This window comes from Pyrus communis, chromosome 16 (genome assembly GCF_963583255.1).
Source record: "Pyrus communis chromosome 16, drPyrComm1.1, whole genome shotgun sequence".
Taxonomy (NCBI): domain Eukaryota; kingdom Viridiplantae; phylum Streptophyta; class Magnoliopsida; order Rosales; family Rosaceae; genus Pyrus; species Pyrus communis.
In genome coordinates this window covers 584,269-611,763 of record NC_084818.1, presented here as the reverse complement: position 1 = coordinate 611,763, position 27,495 = coordinate 584,269, and the positions used below count along the sequence as shown (strand labels likewise).

General features: G+C 38.3%; 5 protein-coding genes across 6 annotated transcripts; 3 read left to right on the top strand and 2 right to left on the bottom strand.

The window, feature by feature from the left end:
• Positions 1 to 1,594: 1,594 nt before the first annotated feature.
• On the top strand, positions 1,595 to 7,180 carry LOC137721552 (protein DOWNY MILDEW RESISTANCE 6-like). 2 transcript variants are annotated; one of them, XM_068460649.1, is made up of 5 exons: positions 1,595 to 2,045; positions 2,221 to 2,468; positions 4,787 to 5,111; positions 5,565 to 5,834; positions 7,027 to 7,180. In XM_068460649.1, the coding sequence occupies exons 1-4, from the start codon at positions 1,848 to 1,850 to the stop codon at positions 5,817 to 5,819; spliced, it is 1,026 nt and encodes a 341-aa protein (XP_068316750.1). In that variant the 5' UTR covers positions 1,595 to 1,847; the 3' UTR covers positions 5,820 to 5,834; positions 7,027 to 7,180. The 2 variants fall into 2 exon arrangements, with proteins under 2 accessions (XP_068316750.1, XP_068316749.1); XM_068460648.1 differs by lacking the exon at positions 7,027 to 7,180 and adding an exon at positions 6,020 to 6,306.
• Positions 7,181 to 7,464: 284 nt separating this feature from the next.
• On the bottom strand, positions 7,465 to 11,343 carry LOC137721282 (caffeic acid 3-O-methyltransferase-like). The gene is made up of 4 exons (XM_068460388.1): positions 10,864 to 11,343; positions 8,395 to 8,705; positions 8,170 to 8,234; positions 7,465 to 8,036 (listed from the first exon to the last, which is right to left on the bottom strand). The coding sequence occupies exons 1-4, from the start codon at positions 11,280 to 11,282 to the stop codon at positions 7,734 to 7,736; spliced, it is 1,098 nt and encodes a 365-aa protein (XP_068316489.1). The 5' UTR covers positions 11,283 to 11,343; the 3' UTR covers positions 7,465 to 7,733.
• A 4,633-nt stretch (positions 11,344 to 15,976) lies between these two features.
• On the bottom strand, positions 15,977 to 18,731 carry LOC137719672 (caffeic acid 3-O-methyltransferase). Its single transcript, XM_068458711.1, has 4 exons — positions 18,231 to 18,731; positions 16,786 to 17,096; positions 16,549 to 16,613; positions 15,977 to 16,424 (listed from the first exon to the last, which is right to left on the bottom strand). The coding sequence occupies exons 1-4, from the start codon at positions 18,647 to 18,649 to the stop codon at positions 16,122 to 16,124; spliced, it is 1,098 nt and encodes a 365-aa protein (XP_068314812.1). The 5' UTR covers positions 18,650 to 18,731; the 3' UTR covers positions 15,977 to 16,121.
• A 4,178-nt stretch (positions 18,732 to 22,909) lies between these two features.
• Positions 22,910 to 23,581, top strand: LOC137721029 (uncharacterized). Its single transcript, XM_068460152.1, has 2 exons — positions 22,910 to 23,207; positions 23,277 to 23,581. The coding sequence occupies exons 1-2, from the start codon at positions 22,910 to 22,912 to the stop codon at positions 23,579 to 23,581; spliced, it is 603 nt and encodes a 200-aa protein (XP_068316253.1).
• A 2,210-nt stretch (positions 23,582 to 25,791) lies between these two features.
• On the top strand, positions 25,792 to 27,169 carry LOC137719477 (RPM1 interacting protein 13-like). Its single transcript, XM_068458514.1, has 3 exons — positions 25,792 to 26,216; positions 26,570 to 26,656; positions 26,768 to 27,169. Exons 1-3 carry the CDS (start codon positions 25,884 to 25,886, stop codon positions 26,900 to 26,902), a joined length of 555 nt encoding a protein of 184 aa, XP_068314615.1. The 5' UTR covers positions 25,792 to 25,883; the 3' UTR covers positions 26,903 to 27,169.
• Positions 27,170 to 27,495: the final 326 nt, after the last annotated feature.

The following is a 27,495-nucleotide window of genomic DNA, read 5'->3' as shown; positions in this document are numbered from 1 at the left end:
TTCGGCCGTCGGAATGCCGAACCCTGAAACTCACCTGTGAGTATCCAATCATAAAACCACTCGGCGACCAGTACGCCGAGCAATGTAATTCGTAACACCTAACTATGCCGAGAAAGCTTAGTAAGGTGACCTCTGCCAACAAAGGTTCGAAAACCTTCCTCGACCGAGACTTGGATAGATAATCGGTCGACCTCGACGCAGTGCTGTTTATCCAAACTGAAGATGCTTCTTGGTCGGCTGATTCTGCGGCAGCAGTGCTGTTTATCCAAACTGAAGGTGCTCGCCGGTTGCTTCCACAGTGCTGTTTATCCAAACTGAAGGTGTGTCGGCAGGAAAAAGAAAAGGAAAAATCTCAAGGTGATTGAGAGGTTTTGCGCAGGGCAATTGTATGCTGAGTTGAAGGTCCCCTGAATGTTGCATGATCTCGTGTATTTATAGTACCCCATTCCTTGAAACCTCCTCTGATTTGGATTGGGAGTCCTTGTCCCATTTCGATTCTGGTTCGAACAAACCTACTCCCACTGGGATTCTGAATCTTCCTCCCTTTGAGGCTTTATTTCTTGCTGGTCGAGAATCCTGGTCGCACCAGGATTTCCTCAATCCTTCCTATTTATCTGGACCTCTTGAGATAGGATTCGGCTGACCCTGCCAGCTGGCCCGGGTTTTATTATCCGGCCCATAGCATCTGTTATTACCTTGGGCCGAGCACATATGACTGCTCGGCCTGCCCAAGATATTTTGGGCCCAAACAATTTTCCAAACACCCTTATAACCCATGAATTAAATTTTCCAAACAGCCACGTAATTGATTGCAAGGAGGAAGAAAAAATTTGTCAGATTTCGTGTTTGATGTGAAACCATGAAGGGAGGAAAAGGAGAAAAATAGTTTGGATCGATCTTCGCTTGAGCCGTCTCACGAAGATCGAAACTCGAAGGCTCGAGGAGTAGCCCCTAAAAGGGAAACCGTGGATATGGCGTGCTCGTCACTGCAGTGTTGAAAGAGAAGGGAGAGAGGTGGATGTTTTGATGCGAAATTGGGTTCTAAGCTTTTTGATGGAAAAAATAGAGAGAGAGGGGGGGAGAGGAAAGAGAGAGACTTTTTTTATGTTAAAACTATTAACAGAAAATGGATTATTAGCCGTAGGATATCATCTAACGGCCACGAAATGATTGGTCCGGAAGCTCCGCTATGAAGGTTCCGGCGAGGACCCGAGCCCATGATCACCAGTACTACTTCGAAATGGTGACCTAAAACGGTATCGAAAAAATTTAGGGAACCTTTTTGTTTGTTCGGACAAAGATTCTCTTCTAGTATACAACCAACACTTAGCAATCCATGCATACGATGAAAGTAGTGCTTCAGGTTGGTTGTTTATGCATGTCTGAAAACTAAAGAATCTGATCAAGGAAGAGAGCCGCCCTGTAGCTTGTTCATATGCAATTCCAGTACGTTGCCTTTACTCTACTTTCTATAGAACTAAGGCCCCACCTCTTCGATTTGTAATTTGTAATAAGACTTTGATCGGTTGCTCGCTAAATAAAAGATAGAAGATAAGACACATTTATAATTTGATTGTCTGTAGTTTTTACATATCAGCCACTTTACTGTCCATTAATCCCGCACCAAGTGTCACATAAAGATTGGCCGCAAGACCGAAGCCTGCAAGTCAATGCTGATCTTGAAATTTGAGGGTATCAACTCCCTTATAAATACCATGTGCAATATCACTAACTCACTAAGCTGTGCAACTTCCTAGAACTTGCTCCAAATTAAGCTTAGCAACTGAGAGAGAATGCAGATTTTTTATTGCTGTCTTTGTCTCCCCCTTCAAACTTAATACCGAAACATGGAGACAAAAGTACTCTCCTCCGGAGTCATATACACCAACTTGCCGGAAAGCTATGTCAGACCAGAATCCGACCGGCCTCACTTGTCCGAAGTCTCCGAATGCGAAAACATTCCCGTTATTGACCTGGCTTCTCCCAACAGAGCCCAAACTGTGCAGCAAGTTGGCGATGCCTGCAAATATTATGGTTTTTTTCAGGTACCCTCCTCCCTATATCATTAATTAGGATCTTATTTATATGGATCGATCCCTATCTCACTTTAGTTAAGATACAAGATATTGCGAAACTCAACAACCGCATTTTTCACAAACCCAGTACATGTACATATGTGTGCGTACATATTTCTTGATATTCGAGTGATATCGGTGCTAGGTTATTAACCACGGGGTGTCAACGGAAGGAGTGGACAAAATGGTAGGGGTGGCCAATGAGTTTTTTAACCTTCCTCTGGATGAAAAGTTGAAGCTGTACTCAGAAGACCCCTCAAAAACCATGAGACTTTCAACAAGTTTTAATGTAAACAAGGAAAAGGTTCATAACTGGAGAGATTTTCTTCGCCTCCATTGCTATCCTTTGGACAAGTACGTTCCCGAGTGGCCCTCCAATCCTTCGTCCTTCAGGTACGTCTCTCTCTCTCTCTCTCTCTCTCTCTCAATTATTTGTCTCTCTCTCAGATATGCATCATACACCATTGGTATATTATTCTTTACGTTGCTTTCTATCATATGTAATTCATAGTGTACTACATACAAGGTTCTAAAAGGCGATGGCGGGCTGGGCCTAGCGCCTAGGCGGCTAGCGGAACGGGCGTCTAGACGAATTAGACGAATTTAAGTAAATTTATTGTATTTCGTGTAAATAAGTGTCTGTTTATATTTACAATATATGTAATTTCATCATAAACTAGAAAATAGAATATCATATATATTATGAAGTACCGGAACATAATGAAAACATGGGGAACAAACATATAATGTGTGTTTATTTAAGTATTCAATAAATCTCTTACAATTTATTAGAAACAATAAAACGCAAAAGGAAATTTATTTATTTTCTATATAAGTGAGTTGCAACCGAGGCAGTGTTTAGGCGGGTGGCTAGGCTGTTTGGACGGGCTAGGCGGGTGTTTGCAGATCTAGGCACCATTTCTTAATTTTTAAATGCTTAAGCATTAATCGAAACGGTGGCCAGTCGCCTAGGCAGCGCTAGGTGGGGTTTTTTTGGAACATTGACTACATATATGATATATCGTATAGGTCTTTAATAAAATAAGTATTCCATTAGAAAATAATTAAAGTGCAAAAAATTTACATCATCTATTTCATGACATGTGACATGCTTATCTAATATTTGAACTCTTGAGAAGGCTCATAGATTACGTCTGTTACAAGAAATTTTATAATCAGAAAATTTTTGATCTATTCTTTTCATATTCTAAAATACTAACATGAAGACATTCTAAAACTTTAAAATCTCTTTCTGTACATTGAAAAGCGAAATATTACAAAAGTAACCAGATAGATTCAGTCAGGTGTAATTTGTATAATTTTTAGTTTATAGAGTTTAGCTAGGTTTCTAGGGTTTTCTAAACAATGTTTAATTATCAAAATTAGTTTTCTTTATACATAAATTTTTATATAATTTTTATGTTGCTTTGCTAATGAGTAGTTTCTAGTTAGCATATGCTCCTAGTAGTTTATTAAGAATAAATGAAAATAATTAGAGTAGTTTAGTCGGCAGCAGTTGTGGCCATTTCTGATTATTGTAGGAGGAAAACGGATGCATGTTGACTTTGTCAGAGTCGAATCGGGCTCGATCAACGGCGGTGGGTAGGTGTCGGATGATATTTTAATTTGAGACGGGCCGACCTACATGTTACGCATTTGAAAATCTACCCGTACGAGAGTCGTGGCTGATTGACGGTGATTGCGGCATTTTCAGGGCAGGAAAGGGGAGATCCCAGCCGTTGATGCATTTTGGTTCGGTTTATAATATAGTGGGGTAGTGACGTAAAGGGTTATTCAGCGTTGACGTAGGCAGTATGGATCATGTGGTTGATGAGTGATTGGCTACGTGTAAAAGCAGCACGCAACCAATTTAATTTAACTTAATTTAATTTAATCTAATATGATGTTTCCAAAAGAAAAAACAAATCTAATATGATTCGATTTTATAGAGTGATACCGTGGCAGTGCATTGAACTTTGCACGAGAGTAGTGCGAGAGTCGAATCGAGATGTTGACGTAATCTCAACCCGATTCGAAAAAAGACTTATTAAACAGCAACGTTTAAATAAAGATGAAAATCTTATCACGTTTTGTTACGTATTTTAATCTTCTTTTAATTTTTTTTCTTACATAAAAATATGGTTTAAGATATACTTACATGTTTTTTATGTGCTTAGAACACAGACATAGTCGCTATATGTTACTATACAAAGTGAAGAAATACTTAAAAAATTAACTTTTTTCACTTTATAATAAACTATTCCGCATTATAAAACATTGAAAATTATTTCCTCGTGTCTCGTTTTGTCTTCCGTGGCCTTTCTTCAAGTTGATACTGAGTCAGCATTGGGCCATCGAAACTTGTCGTGTCCAATGCGTGGGATTTTATTTGTCCGTGTAGCTAAATAGTATTAAAATTCAGGTGCATGGTACACGGGTTACCAAAACATTAACGGAAAATTAATAAAAATAGTTTAAAATTTTTGAATTTTAATAAAAAACTATTGTAAATGAATAGTATCAGGATTGACTTTTAAAAATAAAAATATGGTTTTTCGTTAAATAAATAGTATCGGAAGCTTTTCGTTTTTCAAAAATTAATTGTCATTAACAAAAATCTTCTTTTAATTAATCTTTTTTGGACCGGTTCAGGCCGAAATTGGGTTTGGTTTGCTCTTTCAATCTCTTACATTAATTCTTGTGAGCTGCAGGGACACTGTGAGTAATTACTGTAGAGAGGTTCGAGAACTCGGATACAGATTAGAGGAATTAATATCAGAAAGTTTAGGGCTGGAGAAAGATTACATAAGGAGCACATTGGGCGAGCAAGGACAGCACATGGCGGTGAACTTTTACCCGCCGTGTCCGCAGCCCGAGCTGACTTACGGGCTGCCGGGCCACACCGACCCAAATGCCCTAACAATTCTGCTCCAAGACCTTGGAGTTGCTGGCCTTCAAGTTCTCAAAGATGGCAAATGGGTTGCTGTCAGTCCCCAACCCAATGCCTTTGTCATTAACATTGGTGATCAATTACAGGTAACATATAATCCAAAAGATTTCTCTGTATGACGTCTGTTCTTCTTAAAGGTTGAATGTTTTGAAGAATACCACTCGCGATCAATTTTATTAACTTTAATCATATCCGTCGAGAGAGTTGATTACATAGGTAAAAATTGCGCTTTGGAATTTCGATTTTTTATTATAGGTATCAGATTATTTATTCAAACTCAAATTTTATCCAATCGTTAATTTACACCCTAAAACAAGCAACCATAGTAAGAAGTTTAATCAAAGTTAAAGAGAATTGAAGAAATAAGGTTTTCTCATCGAGACGATTCTTTAAGCATATCCACATAATAATTAGCATACTATACCTTAAAATTGAAACCGTAAAATGTGATTATTTACATGTATATCAACCATTGCCATAAATGAGATAAAATTAAGTCAAATAAAATTGATCGCAAATGATATTATTGATTGGTGCAGGCTCTAAGTAATGGGATTTACAAGAGTGTGTGGCATCGGGCCATTACCAATACTGAAAGAGCAAGGCTCTCAGTGGCTTCATTCCTCTGCCCACAAGACGATGCTCTAATAAGCCCAGCAAAAGCTCTCACAAAGGATGGATCTGCAGCCATATATAGGGGCTATACCTACACTGAATATTATAAGAAGTTTTGGACTCGGGACTTGGAGAAAGACCATTGTTTGGACCTTTTCAAGACTCAGCAGCAGCCCTAGCCTCATCAAACATACGTGCGTTTGTTTATTCAATAATACTGTGTAGACGCACAAAACTAACCGCATTATTGATGTTTTCTCTAATTGTATGTTGAACGTACAAGTAATAGAGAATCCATAATAATACGGTCGGTTTTTTGAATCTAAAGGATTACTCGTAGTATATTTGTTGCTTATTTAATTATGGCTTCTCATGGCAGGTAGGAATGCTTCTGTAATTTTGTTGATTTAATTTCTTGATCATAGTATCAGTTTGAATGAACATCATAAATAATAATTTCCCAGCTTCGTCATGAATAATAATGTCTGTCATTTTATTATCCCCTTCTTGCCATTTTCTCTGTTTTAGAGCAACTTCACCGTGGTGGATTGCTCGGGGGACAGGCCAGAGAAAAGGGCCCGAGGCCTTGTGGATTCGCTCCAGCGTGAAGGAGCGAGTGGAGGTGGAGGCCTGAACTCCGGGCCTGTGAAGAATTGCCAGACCGAGTGGATGTGACGCTAGGGCTGACGTCAGCCCGGCGTCAGGCCCTTTTTTAATTTTTTTCTGTCAGGCGCGTGCACCCCACTCTCGAGTGGGGGCGCGTCACCCAACATAATTTCAGAAAAAGCAGCCAACTTTTCGGATTGAAATGTTATAGTTGGGAAGCCACGTGGCTTCCCACGGTCCGTTCGATCTCAACGGCTCTTTAACTTGGACCGTTCAATGTCAATGGTAAAAAAAATAAAAAAAATCTTATTTAATATCAACCGTTCGATCTGAGATCAACGGTCGATATTAATATGTTTTATAAATAAATAAATAAAAGAAAAAATAGTTGAATAAAAATTTTTAAAAAATTGTAAAAAATCTGATTTTTTTTTTTAAAAGTGTTTTTACTTTTCTATAGAACCTTCTCATTATCATCTATCTTACACCACAATTTCATATTTTCTCAAATACTTTCAATCACATTCCTATCTTTCTCTCAAAGTTTCAATCCAAATTTTTTCAATAAAATGACTACTGATGCATGTGGCGCAACGAGAACGATTAAAAATCTTATTCGAAATTATAAATAAAATTATTTTGTATTATTTAATAATTTTTCCGATAATGACATGTGGCGCAACGAGAACGATTAAAAATCTTATCCAAAATTACAATTAAAATTATTTTGTATTATTTTATAAATAAAAAAAATACTAATATTTCATTGCCTATTGCCAGGGCTATTGGTGCAACGGTGGAGATGCAAAAGGCGATTACTGTTCATTAGGGCAGTTATTGTTCACTGGGTGGATAGCATAGTGTATTGCCTAGAAGGAGGTTTCACACGGTGGAGTTGCTCTTAGGAGAGTTTGTGTATGAGCAGCTGTATGTCGAACCTTATTAACAGTAAGTTTGCGTGATGAGAAAATACAGGGAGTCCTGATTTTGTGTTTGTGGCAGTACATACATCTGTCTATTGTACGACAAATTTTCTCATTTGTACGACTCATTTGGGAGTGATTTAAAAATGTCTGGTTTCACTACGAATTGTAGGTTTCATAAAGAGGAGGAAGGATATCATGGTTTTTTTTTTGTTGTATTAATTTATAACATTTTTAATTAATAAATATTTATTCATCGCGTGGCATTCACATCAATAGAAAAATTTGAGCCCAATGTTGTACTTGTTAATTAACAAAATTTTTAAAAGTAGGCGGTACATTGCAACATAATACAAAGTTAAAATGGTAAATAATACAAATGAAAAGTTCATGTGGTAGATGCGCACACAGACAAAAGTACATATAGTATTTGCGTAAATTCCTCTATTTTTTTTTTATAACTTATGAAAGCCTACCTATGGTGAAAAATCCACATGCGATCACCATATAAAAAACCAAAGCAATATGAATACAGACGTTATCATACCAAAGCCAAAGTTATATTCAATTCTTCTTAAGAAGTTCAATGACATAGGTATTGAATGCAGGGCACGTGACTCGGAAGCCTTGGAAACCAGATCCTTTAGCCAAGGCCTCGAACTCCTCCTCCGTTCTCTCTTTTCCGCTAGGGCTGTTAGTTAACATGATCAGGTCGTGATGGGCAACTACCTTGGTGGCAAGGTTGCTGGTCGGGGCTACCTGAAGAATGCACTCCGCAAGAATCACCTTGCCGTTATCAGGAAGCGCAGCATAGCAGTTCTTCAAAATCTTCAAACAATGCTCGTCACTCCAGTCGTGACATACACACTGTAAGATTGCAAACACAATTTTAATATTAGCTCCATATATATTAACCATCCAAGCATGATCTTATCAGAAATTGTTATTAGCATTACAAGTAGTCATCGACTTTATTTTTGATAAATATTATATAACTTGCCTTCATGAAAATTGCATCTCCTTTTGGAACACTTCCAAACATGTCTCCTCCAACGTGCTCCACACCTGTATCCAAATCCATAGATCTCAAACTCATTAGGAAAAGTGATAAATAGTACATGCATATTTTTTTTAATACAAGCAAATACTGGAGGAGAGGAATCGAACACAAGTTTTTTTTCTTAGCCAATTGAGCTACAACCATAATTGTAAATGAAGAATCTACCAGGATATTGGGGGGCATCTTTGATGACATGAGGCAAGTCAAAATTAATGCCCTTAATCGAAGGGTACTTGGAGACGATCATGTTAACAACAGCACCGGTGCCACCACCAACATCAACAACAGATGTGAGGCCCTCAAAGCCCTTGTAGGTCTCAAGAATTTTCTTCATGGTAATGGTGGAGATGTCAGCCATTGCCCTGTTGAAGACCTTGTTGAATCTTGGGTCAGTGCCATGGTACTCAAAAGCAGTCATTCCATAGGCCTTGTTGAAGGGAATCCCTCCTTCAAGAACTGCATCTTTCAGGTGGTACCTGCAGAAACCCAAACATACATGTCAGACTCACAACCAAAAGCATATATTATGTGTAAAAGAAAACAATGTGCCAATAGGTCAGTAACGGTCATGTGGGTTGGCCCCATATGGGTTTATACTACAATAGCAAAGGCACAAGGTATATTGGACTGAGCAATTGGTAAAGCAATAAACCTTTGTATCCGAGTTAAATTTTAACTTCTGACATTTTATTAAACTACTATAATTTATGAGAAAGAAATTCAAATTTATAATTTATGAGAAAGAACTTCTGACATTTTAGTAAACTGCTTTTATGAGTAAACTTTATATTATATATTTTCACTTTTAGTTCTGCCCAATCCCGGTTTCTTGACCTTTAGCTTTGATTTTAGAGGGATTAGGTTTCATGTCCTCCCCTTTTTTCTTTATTTCATTTTCGTTTTTTGTTTTTAGAATGGTAATGTTTATGTCCCCTCTTCTTTTTCATGTATTCCTTTTTATTGTCTTTGTTTTTTGAGGGGTAAGGTTTATGTTCCCCCTGACTAGGTATAACTTAGTTTTTCGTTATCAATAAAATTTCTCTCGTACCGTCGAGATTTTCCAAAAAAAAAAAAAAAAAAAAAAGTGTCAGTGAAAAAACACACGTCATTAGTTAATGAGTAATGCTATTCATACTATATTTTTATACCTCATTTTCATAATACCTCATACTATTCATACTATATTTTTATACGTCATGAGTAATGCTATTCATACTATATTTGTATACCACAATCATAATTTAATTAACTAGTTTTTCTTAATTATTAGTTTATTAAATAATGAACTAAATTTAAAAATCTAATTAATTCAAATAATGTGGTTATCCACATCAAATACCACCTAAGGTGGTATGAAAATGTGGTACAAAAACATGGTATGAATAGCATTACTCTTAGTTAATTAACCTAACTCACATTGTAATTACATTTTTATGATGAAAAGAACAAGGGTGGTAATCGGGGGTAGTGCTCTACGCACTCTATTTACTTCTTACACATTTTTATTAATTTTTGTCTATTGATTTTTTTTAATTCATTTGATCCAACAGTCAGAAATTGAGAAGAGTATATAAAAACATAAAAATAAGTGTATGCAAAGCATCACCCATCATAAAATAGGTCACCAGAAATCACTCATCGTATACCGTTCATATCTTTTCGAGTATGAGGCATATGTTGTCAATTTATTCTTCCATTAATCGGTCCTCTCCAACGCCTTCTGCCTTTTATGCAACACAAGTCCAAAGGTATAGTAAATTCGACTATATTCTAACTTTAGTTTGATGTACTTATGAATTAATGTTGAGACTCAACTAACCAAATCCAACAACTGTAACATGTCACGTGGTAATAATTGGTCACTTCTTTGTTAATTTGAAATTTAGATTTTATTTGAAGGTTTAAAACGTAATGGGATCTGCCACTTAATACTACGATCTAATAGTATTCTTTTTCATTTGTAAGTAAGAGGTCTTAGGTTTGATTCTCGCCAAAGACGAATTCAAATCACATTATTGCTAGCTCATTGTGAGATTAAGCCCACTCTCTCCCCTTAGTGTAGATAATATCTTTTGTTCAAAAAAAAAAACATAATGGGATTTGCCATTTAAAAGGCAAATTTGAACTACATTATTGTTAGCTCATTATAAACCTTAACCTACTCCTCTACCTTATAGATAATATCGTTTGTTAAGAAAAAAAATGTAATGAGATTTTGTCTCCAAAACAATTGTTGCAAGGACTTTTTTTTTTTTAGTTTTGAACAAGTAATATTATTTATACTAAGGGGGAGAGGGAAGGCTAAGCCTCACAATGAGGTAGCAATAATGTAGTTCAAATTCTCTTATACTGAGAATCAAACCTAAGACCTCTCACTCACAAATGAAAATAAATACCATTAAACTGTAGTACTAAATGACGCAAAGACTTTAACTCTAAACAACGCAAACAAAAAAATGAAACGGCTTCCATCTAACGGGACTCTAAAACTGTGAACCCCCACACACCAAACCGGCCAAAGGTAACAGTAGCATTTTATGATTGTATTATGATCAACCTAGCTATTTAAATCCTATTAATTATTGTTTGATAATGATCAAATTAAGATGATAAATTACGAAGAATGGTAAGTACCAGCTCTCAACGGGGACCTTGTCCAGGTTCATGAGGCAGAGAGAAGCAATAGAAACACCATCCTCATTCGTTGTCAGGAACTTGCAGACAGGGCCGAGGCCGTACAGCCGCTCGACTTTGCCATCCTGAAGCGTGCGGAGGGAGTAAGTGAGGATGGAGTAGCTGGCCAGGAGGCGCAGCATGCGGTCCAGCATGACGGGGGCGTCAGGGTTCTTGGTCGGCAACTGCAAAGCTAAGTCCGCCGGAGAGACGAAAACGCCAGGCCCGGCTTTCGCCATAATCTCAAGGAGGTCGAGCTCGATGGCTGCCTTGAGCACCATGGGGAGAACGGAGACGCTGGCTAGCTGCATGGCGAAGAGGCTGGCTTCTTCGTCGGAGACTTGGGTTGGAGTCATCTGAGTCTCTCCAATTGAACCCATTTTTTATTTATTTTGGTATTGGCTTTGTCGGTTGAGAGAGACAGAGTAGCGAGGGTGGAGGAGAAGGCTGTGCTAAGTGGCAATATATATTGATTTATTTGCTCACTCACCACCATTGATGCGGTAGTACCAAGGCGTCCACCACCCATGCAGGCCCCGATATAAAAGGCCGGCCTTGAGGGTAGCCGAAGTAGGTGCCTACCTAAGGCTTCCACTTCGGAGGGGTCCCAAATTTTTTTAAAATATATAAAAATAAATTTTACAATTAAAATTCAATAAAAATATCAAAAAATAATATAATAGGCTATTGAAAAAGAATTGGTTGAAAAATTAGATTATGTAAACTTAATTAGTACATTTGCATCTAAAAGCACGAAAAGTATAATATTTAATTAATGTTTGTATATTTTCTTCTTTTGATATTAATTATAAACTTTTTTTTATGCATTTAGTGATTTTTTTACACGTATCAATATATTAAAAATTGAGGGTCAGAGAACTCTAGAAACCTACTTCAAAAGCTCACCGACGTCCCCCAAATTCTTAGGACCGGCCCTGCCGACATGCCTATAGAATTTTGTTTTATTATTTTATGTGTGTGCAGTAAGAGTTCATATGAATCATATACCCAATATGATTATTTGAAAACTTTGTACTTGAGTTGGTTAGGAGTATTCATCGTTATATTTGAGTTATCGAGTTTGATTCTATCTTAATATCTTGTATGGATAATACTTAAGACCCACTAATGAGTACCTCATATACTTGCTTTCTGATTTGACTAAATCAAAGATGTCATGTGTTCTTTGTTTTTTAAAGCACAAAAAAGTAAATAACATGTCTATTATTTTTTAAAACAATAAAGCATGTGTTAAAATATCATTGAGCCGAAATAAAAAGTATGTGTATAGAGTATTTACTAGTGAGTATCTAATTATTATCCTAAAGAAATATAATCAAATTAAATAATAAATTAGTGATTAACAAATCCAAACTTTATATAAAAAGTGATGGGTTTCTTCAGTATAGTGTTGTACTTAATGTCGTTGTAATATTTGACGGATAATACTTGGATGCTCATTAGTGAGTGCTCACCTTTTAATTTTGTCCAATTATATTTTAGCATATATTTATTTGTTTTAAAAAATAATGGACATGTTATTAATATTTATTGGGCTTTAAAAAATAAAGAACACATGGTATTTTTTTATTAGGTCATATCAGAAAGTGAGTACATAGAGTACTCACTCTCACTAGTATGTACATAGATCATTCGAGGCCGTACAGCCGCTCGACTTCGTGCAGCGTGCGGGAGGAGTAAGTGAGGATGGAGTAGCTGGCCACGAGGTATAGCATGCGGTCCAGCATGACGGGCGCATCAGGGTTCTTGGTCCACAGCTGCGAAGCTAAGTCCGCCGGAGAGACCAAAGCGCCGGGCCTGGCTTTCGCCATAATCCTAAAGAGGTTGAGCTCGATGGCTGTCTTGAGCACCATGGTGAGAACGGAAACGCTGGCTAGCTGCATGGCGAAGAGGCTGGCTTCTTCGTCGGAGACTTGGGTTGGAGTCATCTGAGTCTCTCTGGTTGAACCCGTTTTTTTTATTTTGGTATTGGCTTGGTGGGTTGAGAGAGAGAGAGAGAGAGAGATGTGGTAGTACCAAGGCGTCCACCACCCATGAAGGCCTTCGGGGTTCCAAATTTATAGGTAATTTAGTCAAAGGGGTTCCAAATTTTTTTTTAAATATATATATACATAGGTAAATTTTTACAATTAAAATTCAATAAAAATATCAAAAAATAATGTGACATCTCATATCACCCAGCGGAGTGACCCTTATATGTATATTCTCATCCCTACCTAGCACGAGGCTTTTTGGGAGCTCACTGGCTTCGGGTTCCGTAGGAACTCCGAAGTTAAGCGAGAAGGGGGCTAGAGCAATCTCATGATGGGTGACCCACTAGGAAGTTGCTCGTGAGTTCCCAAAAACAAAACCGTGAGGGAATGGTAAGCCCAAAGCGGACAATATCGTGCTACGGTGGTGGAGCGGGCCCGGGAAGTGATCCACCCCGGGTCGGGATGTGACAAATAAAGTCATAGGCAATTGAAAAAGAATTGGTTAAAAAAATTAAATTATGTAAACTTAATTTGTACATTTGCGTCTAAAATCACGAAATTATAATATTTAATTAATGTTTCTGTATATTTCTTCTTTTAATGTTGATTTTAGTGATATTTGATATAGAAATAAACTTTTTCATGTATTTAGCGATTTTTTTTTACACATCAATATATAAAAGAATGCAGCTGAAAAAAGGAATGAAAATTTCATTACTTCATGTCATATACAAGTTAATGATTGTTTCGTAATACTATCATAGTATCATCTCAGTTGTATATTATCTCTTCTTTTTTTTCCCGTAATCGTGAGTGATTGTTTCGAGATACTGTCATTGCTAGTTTAGTTATATTATTTGCATTATGATACCATTGCATTTCAACTTTTTGGGGTCTGAAGATACGTCACAATGTCATCTACAAGGTTCGTTAGGCATTCCGAAAATGGTTAAACAGATGTGATCACGTCTCAAAAGCATTTGTGGGTAATTTTAAAAAGTTTCCAAATTAGTTATATAAGTCAATTTGTCACATCCTCGCCCGGGCCCCCATCACATCCTGAGCTCGACTCCACCATAGCACGATATTGTCCGTTTTGGGCTCTGACCATATCATCACGGTTTTGTTTCTGGGAACTCACACGAGAACTTTCCAGTGGGTCACCCATCATAGGATTGCTCTCACATGAACTCGCTTAACTTTGAAGTTCCTACGAAACCCGAAGCCAGTGAGCTCCCAAAAGCCCTCGTGGTAGGTAGGGATATGAATATACATATAAAGATCACTCCCCTGGGCAATATAAGATCTTACAATCCACCCCATTAGGGGCTTGACGTCCTCGTCGGTACACACGCGGCCAGGGTTAGGCTCTGATACCAAATTGTCATATCCCGGCCTGGGTCCCTACCACATCTCGAGCTAGACTCCACCATAGCACGATATTATTCGCTTTGAGCCCCGACCACGCCCTCACAGTTTTGTTTCTGGGAATTCACACAAGAACTTCCCAGTAGGTCACCCATCCTGGGATTGCTCTCGCGCGAACTCGCTTAACTTTATAGTTCCTACAGAACCCGACGCCAGTGAGCTCCCAAAAGGTCTCGTGCTAGATAGGGATGAGAATATACATATAAAGATCACTCCCATGGGCGATGTGGGATCTTACAATCCACCCTCTTAGAGGCCCGACGTCCTCGTCGGCACACCAAGGCCAAGGTTAGGCTCTAATACCAAATTGTCACATCTCGGCCTGGGCCCCCACCACATCCCAAGCTTGACTCTACCGTAGCACAATATTGTCCGCTTTGGGCCCCGACCACGCCCTCACGATTTTTTTTCTGGGAACTCACACGAGAACTCCCAGTGGATCACCCATCCTGGGATTGCTCTTGCGCGAACTCGGTTAACTTCAGAGTTCCTACGGAACCCGAAGCCAGTGAGCTCCCAAAAGGCCTCGTGCTAGGTAGGGATGAGAATATACATATAAAGATCACTTCCCTGGGCGATGTGGGATCTTACAATCCACCCCCTTAAGGGCCCGACGTCCTCGTCGGCACACCAAGGCCACGGTTAGGCTTTGAGACCAAATTGTCACATCCTGCCCGGACCCCCACCACATCCCAGGCTCGACTCCACTGTAGCACGATATTGTCCGTTTTGGGCCCCGACCACGCCTTCACGATTTTGTTTCTGGGAACTCACACGAAAACTTCCCAGTGGATCACCCATCCTGGGATTGCTCTCATACGAACTCGCTTAACTTCCGAGTTCCTACGGAACCCGAAGCTAATGAGCTCCAAAAAGACCTCGTGCTAGGTAGGGATGGGAATATACATATAAGGATCACTCCCATGGGCAATATGGGATCTTACAATCCACCCCCATTAGGGGCCCGACGCCCTCGTCGGCACACCAAGGCGGGGGTTAGGCTCTGATACCAAATTGTCACATCCTGGCCCTGGCCCCCACCACATCCTAGCCTCGACTCCACCGTAGCACGATATTGTCCACTTTGGGCCCCGACCACGCCCTTACAGTTTTTGTTTCTGGGAACTCACACGAGAACTTCCCAGTGGGTCACCCATCCTGGGATTGCTCTCGCACGAACTTGCTTAACTTCGGAGTTCCTACAGAACCCGAAGCGAGTAAGCTCCCCAAATGCCTCGTGCTAGGTAGGGATGAGAATATACATATAAGGATCACTCCCCCGGCGATGTGGGATCTTACAATCCACCCCCCTTCCTGGCCCAAGCCCCCACCACATCCCGGGCTCGACTCCACCGTAGCACGATATTGTCCACTTTGGGCCCCGACCACGCCCTCACGGTTTTGTTTTTGGGAACTCATAGGATAACTTCCTAGTGGGTTACCCATCATGGGATTGCTTTTGCGCTACTCTTTTAATTTCGGAGTTCCAATGAACTCCGAAGCCAGTGAGCTCCCAAAAGGCCTCGTGCTATGTAAAGATGGGAATATCAGAATCCACTCCCATAGGCGATGTGGGATGTTACAAATGTAACCTTGTACATATATGTTGTAATATTTTTCACACAACAATACAAAGAGTTACATGGTATCAAAGCAACAAAATCACTTTCTTATTATTTTTTTGTAACATATGAAAACCTACTTATGGTGGAAAATCCAGGTACAGATACACGATCACCATATAAAAAACCAAAGCAATATAAATGCAGATGGTAGCATACCAAAGGGAAATTATACTCAATTCTTCTTAAGAAATTCAATGGCATAGGTGTTGAAAGCACAGCACACGACTCGAAAGCCTTGGAATCCAGATCCCTTAGCCAAGGCCTCGAACTCCTTCTCCGTCCTCTCTTTTCCGCCAGGGTTGTGAGCTAACATGATCGCGTCGATATGGACAACTCCCTTGGTGGCAAGGCTACTGTCCGGAGCTATCGGAAGAATGCACTCAGCAACAATTACCTTCCCATTGTCTGGGAGCGCAGCATAGCAGTTCTTCAAAAATTTCAAGCAATGCTCGTCACTCCAGTCGTGGCATATCCACTGTAAGATTGCATACAGGACTTGATATTAGTTCCAAATATACTGAGCAACTAAGCTCCTATAAGAAATTAATATTAGCACTACAAAATAATCATCGGCTCTTTTTGGATAAATAATAATTCACCTTCATGAAAATTGCATCTCCCTTTGGAACACTTACAAACATGTCTCCTCCAACATGCTCCACACCTATATTCAACATCCATTGACCTCATAATCATTAGGAAAATTGATAAGTAGTACAAACATTATTCTTACAATAATATTAGGGGAGGAGGAAATCGACCTTGAGGGATTGAATGTAAAGGTAAATGCTTTTAAGTAATTAGGTAACGAACATTATCAGAAATGAAGAACATACCAGGATATTGGGGAGCATCTTCAATGACATGAGGCAAGTCGAAGTTAATGCCCTTAATCGAAGGGTATTTAGAGACGATCATGTTAAGGACAGCGCCGGTGCCACCACCAACGTCAACGATGGATGTGAGGCCCTCAAAGCCATTGTAGATCTCAAGAAGTTTCTTCATGGTAATGGTAGAGTGGTCAGCCATTCCCTTGTTGAAGACCTTGTTGAATCTTGGGTCAGTGCCATGGTACTCAAAAGCGGTCATTCCATAGGCCTTGTTGAATGGGATACCTCCTTCAAGGACTGACTCTTTCAAGTGGTACCTGCACAAGCCCAAAACTATCATGCATGACTCATTTGTGTTTAAAGCTCAATCTACAATACCTAAGTACGAGCAATCTTGTGAGCTGGGCCAACCCACCTACCACGTGTTTCAAGGCACGCATAACTCACAATAATCAAATAGGATTATTAAGGATGCTAAATTTTCAAACTAAATTATGTGTCATCAATAGGAATGAGCATGTTTATCAACGTTTAAGTAATAAATCAATAATTTAGTTTTCAAAATTTAATCTATAAATGAAGTTTTCCTAACGTTACTCAGTCAAATAATATGGTTTGTTGAAAGTAGCATCCACTTAGATTCCAATATAAATTATCATTTCTATCGTTTTGATAAAAATGAGAGAGGGACCCTCTGGCTAATTGATGTAACCTACATCGGCTCTGTATAGAAGAATAAAATAGTTAAAATATAGAGTTGTACTACTAAGGAAAAAGATTGATAAGAAATAAACGTGTAACATCGAAACACTATGGTGTGGTTGGTAAAGCGGGGGTACCAACTTTCCACCCAATTTTGGTTAAGTAGTAATCATGAAACAGTTGACCAGTCGTCGTATAGAGTAGGAAAAAGTTACAAATTAAATAACATAAAAATTGATGATTTGATTATTACTTAGATGTCGATAAACGTGCTCATTTTATATTGATGATTTTTTATTTACTTTACAAATTTTGCCTAAAAATTTGATCTCCCTAAAACTCTAACAAGAAGTCAATTTTGAATCATGTCCGTCCCCGACAGCCTAATCGGCCAAAAGTAATTGAGTAATGCTAAGGAGACTAAATTTGAAGATTAAATTTGCAAACTAAATGATGTGTCACCTATAGGAATGAGCACGTTTATGAAAGCTTAAGTAATAAACCAATCATTAACTTCCATGTCTTTTAGTTTACAAATTTAATCTTCTTAGCATTACCTACGATAACATGAACAAAGAAGAACACATTAGGAAAAAATAGAGAACAATCACATATTCAAGCCATAACTCACAGTTAGAACGTAACATTTTATGAATATTGTATTATGGTCAACCTATTTCAACCCCATTATTTAATGTTTGTTAACGATCAAATTAAGATGATAAATAAAAAAGAAGAACGGTAATTACCAGCTCTCCATAAGGACCTTGTCCTGATTCATGAGGCACAGAGAACCAATGGAAGCACCATCCTCGTTCTTTGTCAAGAACTTGCAGACGGGGCCGAGGCCGTACAGCCGCTGGACTTTGCCGTCGGGAAGTGTGCGGAGGGAGTAAGTGAGGATGGAGTAGCTGGCCAGGAGGCGCAGTATGCGGTCCAGCATGACGGGGGCGTCGGGGTTCTTGGTCGGCAGCTGCGAAGCTATGTCAGCCGGAGAAACAAAAGCGCCAGGCCCGGCTTTTGCCATGACCTCGAGGAGGTCGAGCTCGATGGCCGCCTTGAGCACCATGGGGAGAATGGAGCCGCTGGCTAGCTGCATGGCGAAGAGGTTGGCTTCTTCGTCGGAGACTTGGGTTGGAGTCATCTGAGTCTCTGGGGTCGAACCCATTTTTCGGATTTGGTGTTGGTGTTGATGGGGAGAGAGAGAGAGAGAGAGAGAGAGAGAGAGAGGAGGAGGAGTAGGACTGATGGTGGAAGAGACGGTGTGTGCTAAGTGGTAATATATATGCTTTTCCTTGCTCACCCACCACCATTGCTGTGCAAGCAAAGGTATCCACCACCCATGCAGGGCCCACATGCGTCCCACACGTCTTCACCTTTTATAAAGGTGATTAAAATAATTTCAATTCTTTATCTGGTTTTGTTTTGTTTTGTTTTATATTTTTTTAGGAGGGTGTGTAGTCGGAATTCACACTCAATATAAAGGATTTGTATAAGCTTTGTTAGATTAGTTGTTTAATTAAGAGTATATATTTAATTTGTGTTTGGTTTTTCTCCCCTTAATATTGTTGTTTAAAAAGAAATATGCATAATTTACAAAACCAAACTTTCCTATTACAAAGTACAATTTTTCTTCGAATGCTATACTCAAGGTCAATGGGTTGCCTACCACATCATTCCACTTTATAGTATACATCACCAGTTCGAGCATAAGCATGCAATAAAAAATAAAGAAAATTAATGAAAATGATATAAAAATTTTGAGTTTTAATGTTAAAGTTCTCTAGTTTTTTACCCATTGGATTGAAGGGTTTACTTTTTTGTCATATTTTTTTGGAAACTTTAACGAAAAGCTTCCGGTACTATTCACTTTAATGAAAAACCACATTTGTATACTAAAAAATCAATCATGGTACTATTCACTTTACTCTTTATTTTGTCATTATCGTTAAAACTCGAAGTTTTCAAGTTATTTTCATTAATTTTCCTAAAAAACTAAGCAAGTTTTTCTACAGAAATACAACATGACAAGGGATAATTGGAGAAAAGAATAGTGAATTGTCCATCTGAAGTCCTTCTAGCTGGTGATAGAGCATAAATTTACAATAAGGTCGTTATTATTTATTTATTTTTAATAGTGTGTGAAATGATTTTAATCTTCAATTTTCTCTTTAGTTGATTCGGCAAATTTTATAAGATGATAAAAAGGACAACAATGTTTTATAGCATTGAATGTTGAGTGGTCAAACATTAACACGTTTCATATGAGTCCTCGTAGGATTCTTGATCAAGCATCATATTTTCTTCAAGCTTGAATGGTAACATATATTGATTGAGAGACTTTTAGCCAAAATAATCCATAAGATTGGTATAACTCCTCACTCTAGTCCCTGACATTGAAAATTAATAGAAGTGGTCCCTGAGTTTGTCTCCTGTAAATCACTTTGGTCGTTCTGTGAAAAATATGTCAATATCATCGTTAAATGAAGGGGTTGGTTTGACTCATCATTAAAAAGGTGGTTGCGTGGTCGTCCAAGTGACAATTTAATGAGGATAGTGACAGATTTTTCACAAAATAAAATAATTTACGATGAACAAACTTAAAAACCACTTCTATTGATTTTCATTATTAAGGATCAAATTGAGGATTATGCTAATTTCAAACATCATTTTGCCTAAAAGCCATGATTTAGATGATATCATTGTCATGGTTTGTGTCATCGTGACTCATCCATGATGTATGAAAGGGATCGGTATTTCTATTGGAAATTTACAAATAAGAACAAAAATAAAAAACAAGAGTGTGACAATTTAATAAGGAGCTGTCCAGGTATCTTATAATATGCTATTACCTAAGCTGCGGTGCAAGATCAAATCAGTTGGTGAGTGGAACCTATCAATATCCATTTACAAATGTTTAAATACTTGACCTAATTTATATAAATATGGTTGTGTTACTTAGAAGACACCAATTATGCCTTCTCCATAATAATTCAGGTATTGTATTATTGATTTCTTCAACTCCACTTAAGCTGAAAGGGTCTAAAACATTTAGTTCTCATGCCTCATTGAGACATCATTCGCACATATGAATTATGTGAGTAAGTTGATTATCATCGTTTTTGTTTTGTGAGTTTTACATGCATAAACAGTTTGAATCAGTTTAAATATGTACTATACGACGTCAACTTAATTAATCTACGAAAATTCAGAAAAAGAAAACAGTTTAAACATAGACATCGAATCTTACTTCATATTAATGTCAATAGTAGTTGCTCAAATTAATTAATTAACAAACTAGTGTGTTGAAAATTGAAACAAATGAAAACTCCAAGAAGGATTAATTAGGTTTACAAATGGTATTATATAATTGGTCGGGGTTGGACAAATCAAAGGGGATCACATCTCACCTAATCATGTCGGATCGGATGCACTTCTAGGTGATAAAATCAAAGTGCTACTTCCACGTCTTAATTGGACCACATCTTTTTCTCGAAGAAACTTATCTTTTCCAGAGACCCAGAGCCTGAGATGTAAATAAAAAAAGTTCGACAAAATTCAGAGCCGGAAGAGGTCCAAACTCCTAAGGTGTCAACTCTTTAACAAAACATCCTGACCAACCCTGCCGACCTGCCAACATGATCGAAAATTTTGAAAATTCATAAATCGTGAATATTTATTATATATCGTAGGATTAATTTTTGTCAAATATTATTTGTATTCAATTTTAAATAAAAAAACTTAAAACATTATGACCTCACGATGTATGATGAACGAACATAATTCACGAATTCCTAGAATCCTCACAAAAAAATTCGGATTCCCAACCCTGCAAAAGCATTAAGAATTAAAAAAACAAAAAAATTATTAGCTCACATGTGTTTGATTATAATATTTGGTCAACAATCAAATGGAATAAAGCAGGATATGTTGAGATACAAGGGTGTTGAAAAGACTGGTGGGTAATAAATGACCACAGTATATTGGCAGAAGTTTTTTAGAATTGGTATAAGTTTTCAATGCCCATGCAAAGTAAAATTGAATTTGTAAATGCATGGAGATTGTATTGTCAAGGGAAGTGCTGTAAACTTCAATGAGCAGTTAATGCATCAGTTTGGAGTTGCTCTATATATAGAGCATTCCGTATGTTTTCAAGTGACAGAAAAATATATAAGAAGAGAACGAGAGAAAATATCAATAACATCATTTATTCATCCGTATTTATTTGTTATCCTCTTATGCTATAGTTTTAGTGTGACATTTTTCATCTGCCTCGCACCTACCATTAAAAGGTCATTTCTCTAACTTTGACCTATTTATAACACGTTATCAGCACAAGTCTCTAAATATAATTATTCTCTCATCTCTCTTCGCTGAACGAAGGAAAGAAAAAATGTTTCCTTTAAGGTTTTTACTGTTCATCTTATTCCTCTGCCTCAAGTGCGCGGTATACCTTTGCGACGAACTGTTTGCTTCATGCATGCTCTTAGTTCTCAACCTAACGGTTACATACATCTTTGATTTCTTGTTTGGTTTGGATATTGATTACTAATCCAGTATTTATTTATGTTAATTTTACTGCAATCCAAGATGGTGCGGTACAATCGCCCATCTTGAACTGCATATTTATTCTTACTGCGATCCAAGACGGTGCGGTATTATCGCCTAGCTTGGAATGCAAATTTTAGGTGGAGCGGTATAATCGGCCACCCTACCCTGCATATTTAAATTTGTCTGCTGTTTAATTTCATTGCAATTTTAGGTGGTGCGGTATAATCGCCCACCCTGCTATGCGTATTTAATTTTCCTACTACTTAAGTGGTGCGGAATAATCGCCCATTCTATGTTACATTATTTCAATGAGAATGGTGCGGTACAATCACCCTCCTCATTCACCCTGAAAATCTCGAGCCAGAAGTTTCGAGTGCTTATCATTTTGGCCTAAAGATCAAAATGAAAAATTTGTAAGAACCAGAAGTTCTAACGTCATATTCCTCCAGGAATACATATTATTGCAAGTTCTTACACATCTCATTTTCTTTCAGAAAAGAAAATGGCGAACTTGGCGAAGCTTGAATTTGCTGCCCTGGATATTACCGGGAAGAATTACCTGACCTGGGTACTGGATACCAAGATCCATTTGGAAGAAAAGAATCTTGGAGATACCATCAGGGAAGAGAGTAGCTCATCCTCTCAAGATTGGGCAAAGACCATGATTTTCATTCGTCGTCATCTTGATAAGGTGCTAAAGAGTGAGTACTTAACGGTTGAAGATCCGTTAGCTCTCTGGAATGCCTTGAGAAACATATACAATCACCAAACAACGGTGATTCTTCCAAGGGCCCGCTATGAGTGGACTCATCTGAGGATCCAAAACTTCAAGTAAGTGGCAGAGTACAATTCTGCGTTGTTCAAAATTACCTCTCAAATGAAGCTCTGTGGGGATATTATTACTGAAGAACATATGCTGGAAAAGACTCTCAGCACATTTCATGCCTCCAATGTGCTCATGCAGCAGCAGTCTAGAGCGCGAGGCTACACTGAGTACAACCATCTGATATCTGTGTTTTTAGTAACTGAACAGAACAATGAGCTCTTGATGAAAAACCATCATTCCCGACCTACTGGATCTACACCATTCCCAGAAGTGAATGCTGCTTCCCTCGAGGTGAACGCCACATCCTCTGGTGGTGATAATCATAAACGAGGACGTGGCCACAACCGAGGTCGGTAGAATAGGAAAGGCAATAACCATGGAGTTCAGTTTCACAACCAGGTTTCGATGCATAATTCAGGCCCGAGCTTCAAAAATGTGAATCACCACAAAGGCAAAGCTCATATGAACAATGCTCCCAGGAACTCTGAAGGAGCCTGCTATAGGTGTGGTGGTAATGGGCATTGGGCGCGTACTTGTTGTACCCCAAAACATCTGGTGGATATGTATCAAGCTTCCCTCAAGGAGAAGGATGTCGAGACCAATTTTCTCGACCAAGCTAGACCAATGGATATACCTGATCCAGTGTTTGACTTATCAGGGCAGTTGAACACAACCCACTTAGATGTTCCAAATTTTATTGTGGAAAAGGGAAATGAAGTATAGCTGTCCAATTGAATCATTGATGTACTTTTATTATGTTGAACTTGTAGTATTTTAGATTCAATAAAAGTGGCATGTAAATGTCTTGTGATAACTTGTTTTTAACTCTGATTCCCCTACTCAGAGAGCATGGATAAAAATTGTGGTTATTCTCAGAACATGAGAAATGGTGGAGATATTTATCTTGCAGACAGCGCAACCACATATACAATACTTTGTGATCGAAAGTATTTCTCAAGCTTAATACTTACAAGGGTAAGGGTAACAACAATATCAGGACCTTCATATGTAATTGAAGGCTCAGGGAAAGCCCAGATTATGTTACCAAATGGAACAATATTGTCCATACAGAATGCATTGTATGCTACTCGATCTACTCGAAATTTGTTGAGTTTCAAAGACATACGTTTAAATGGATACTACATTAAAACGAAAAGTACAGAAAATGTGAAGTATCTATGCATTACCTCCAATGATACCTAGAAGCGTATATTGGAGAAGTTGCGTGGTTTGTCGAGTGGATTGTATTATACATACATAAGGACAATTGAATCACATATTGTCATGAACCAGAAGTTCATTGATTCAAAAGTTTACATGCTTTGGCATAACCGTCTGGGTCATCTAGGATCTACCATGATGCGTAGGATCATTACCAACTCTAATGGACATCCATTAATGAACAAACACGTTGCTGTCTCAAATGATAACCCTTGCAAAGCTTGTTCTCAAGGGAAGTTGGTAATTAGACCATCACAACTAAATGTTGATGCTGAATCCCTATCATTTCTACAAAGAATTCAAGGGGATATTTGTGGGCCTATTCAACCATCATGTAGACCATTTCGATATTTTATGGTTTTGGTTGATGCATCTATCCGATGGTCACATGTTTGTCTCTTGTCTACTCGGAATGTAGCCTTTGCGAGACTTCTTGCTCAAATAATTAAGTTACGAGCACAGTTCCCAGATTATCCCATTAAGTCAATCCGACTTGATAATGTTGGTGAATTTACGTCTCAAACATTTGATGATTATTGCATGACATTGGGCATTGATGTTGAACACCCTGTTCCTCATCTCCATACTCAAAATGGTTTAGCAGAAGCATTGATCAAGCGGCTTCAGTTAATAGCTCTCATGGGTGATAAAATCAAAGTGCTACTTCCACGTCTTAATTGGACCCCATCTTTTTCTTGAAGAAACTTATCTTTTCCAGAGACCCAGAGCCTGAGATGTAAATAAAAAAAAGTTCGAAAAAATTCAAAACCGGAAGAGGTCCAAACTCCTAAGGTGTCAACTCTTTAACAAAACATCCTCACCAACCCTGCCAACATGATCATCTTTATGAGAATTTCGAAAATTCATAAATTGTGTATGTCTATTGTACATGGTACGGTTAATTTTTATCAAATATTGTTTGTGTTCAATTTTAAATAAAAAAACTTAAAACAATTTATGATCTCACGATGTATGATGAACGAACATGATTCACAAATTCCTATAATCCTCACAAAAATGATTCGGATTCCCAACCCTGCAAAAGCATTAAGAATTTAAAAAAATAATAATTAGTAGCTCAAATGTGTTTGATTATAATATTTGGTCAACAATCAAATGGTATAAAGGAGGATATGTTGAGATACAAGGGTAATATATATTAATTGTAATGTTCCACCAAATACATTATCATTGGTATAAGATATATAACTAAGGGTCAACGCTTGAAATCGAAAATCGAAACCAAAATATGAACCAAGTCAGACTGCATCAAACGGCTAAAGCTCCTAACAAAACAAAAGTACAAAGATGTCCATGCCCTTAACATGTTTATGGGAAATGGATATGTAAGGTTATAGTATCGTTCTCTTTCATGATTTGGATTATGTTTTACTTACATAAAAAATCAAGAATAAAATTTCATACCAGAACAATCAGGTATCATTCTCAATCACAACTTCTACTAGTCCGAATAAGTAACGATGAAATAAACAAACAAATCCGCTTACTAATGGCAAGCATATGACTTTATTCCAGCATATGGAATCCATACAACCCGTATCAGGCCCAAATAATTTGGAACTTGGGCCTCGACCAGTTTGTACAAAATAATTCACAATTTTGGCCCGGCCCAAGTTATCGTTTAAAACATGGCGGTCCTCCTTCCCATTTAACGTTCTCGTTTAAAACGCAGCAAGAGCCAAAAACGCGACTGTTCATCCGAAATTCGGATTCCGAATCTCAGACGAAAAGAGATTCAAAAAAATTCAAAATCCTGGGTAACCGAAAGCGAGCCAGAGAGAAAATGGGTGAAACCGGAATCGACGTCAGAGTGATTAATCAGCCTTCGTCGACGCCGTCGTGCGTGAAGAAGAAGAAGAGAGCGACAACCCAGAAATCTCCCCAGAAGGCTCCGCCGTCTTCTTCCGCGGAGGACGACGACGGGAGTCCAATCAGGCAAATTCTCTGTGTCAAAAACAAGGTTGATGTTAAACACTTCGAGGACGTCGAGGACTGCTTCATCTTGGATTTCGATCCCTCGGAGCCGGTGCAGTTGTTCAAGTTGTCCGTGTCGGATAATGGTGGTGGTGGTCACGATGGTTCTCCCGATATCGCTGTTGTTGCTGAGAAAGGACAGGTTTTGATTTTTACCCATGACCCATTTGTTTCTTTGTGTCAATTTTCTTTCTTTTGTTTGGTTTCTGGGAAAATGCAGGTGAAGAACTGAATTTGAAATCATAACTCCATTTTATTTCTTTGTTCTTGTGTTTGGTTGCTGGGAAAATGCAGATGAAGAAATGGATTTTAAATTATAACCCCATTGTGGCATTTTTCCTATGAACCTTCAGATGTTTAACCTCAAAAGATTTGAAATTTATAAGAAGTTTCCAACTTTTGTGCTTATTTGTTCATATTCCAATTTTTGTGAATTTATGAGCTAATTTTGTGAATATCTGATGCCTTATGTTGGTTTGAATTGATGCTGTGTAGGTTGCTTGTAGAGACTATCCACATTCAAGGCACCTCTGCCTGAAATTTCCTTTCGGGACGACACCCCATGAGAGCTACTGTGATCTGGTAATGGAGTTTTACAACTTCAAATCTTTGCGTCTTGTGACTGTATCCCTGATTCCCTAGTTCTATTGTTTAACTTGGCATCTGAAAAGTGAATTCACTGACTTTATGCAGTGCTACTGCTACGTTTGTGATTCTGCCGCTCCATGTGGGTTATGGACACTATCACATTGCCATGCCGCCGGGCACATTGGTGATTGGAAGTCTAAAAGGATGTTGAGGAAGCAGCAAGCCGCGGTGAAGAAGTGAACAAAACTCTCGTTGTTTAGCCGAATTGCAGTTAATGGGATATGAGAAATACCAAAAAACTGAACTGTTGTTCCGCTATTAGGCCGATTTGCAGTTACGGGATGCGAGAAATACCAGGAAAGTGAACTGTTGTTTTGCTCGTAAGCGGTCAAGTTCAAGTAATTTTGTTCATAGGGAAGGTACTTGAAATGGCGTTTGTTCTGACTCGAAAAATTGTAGTTACTGATGAACTTATGATGTTGGTAGAGATGGAATCAAATTTGATTAGTTCAATTCGAGTTGCTTTCTTGTTTTAGTTTGCAGGTATGAGTGGGTTTTTAGTGCTGGTAACCGGAATTGCATATGCCTCATGACATGGAAAAGCATCTATCAAGTTGCATATGTCTTTTGTTGCTTATTCGGAAAATTAAAATCTTCATGAACGTGATGGTTCATCAAGCCGCGAGTATCTCAAGGTCCTTTCAATGACCTACGTTGCGTTGAAGGGATATCTGTATGCTCTGATTGATTGCGGAAAGTCCTGTGAGACCTTAACCGGATGTGTAGTCATAGGTGGGAGGTGGCGACGCACAACGACCAATCATGTCCCATTG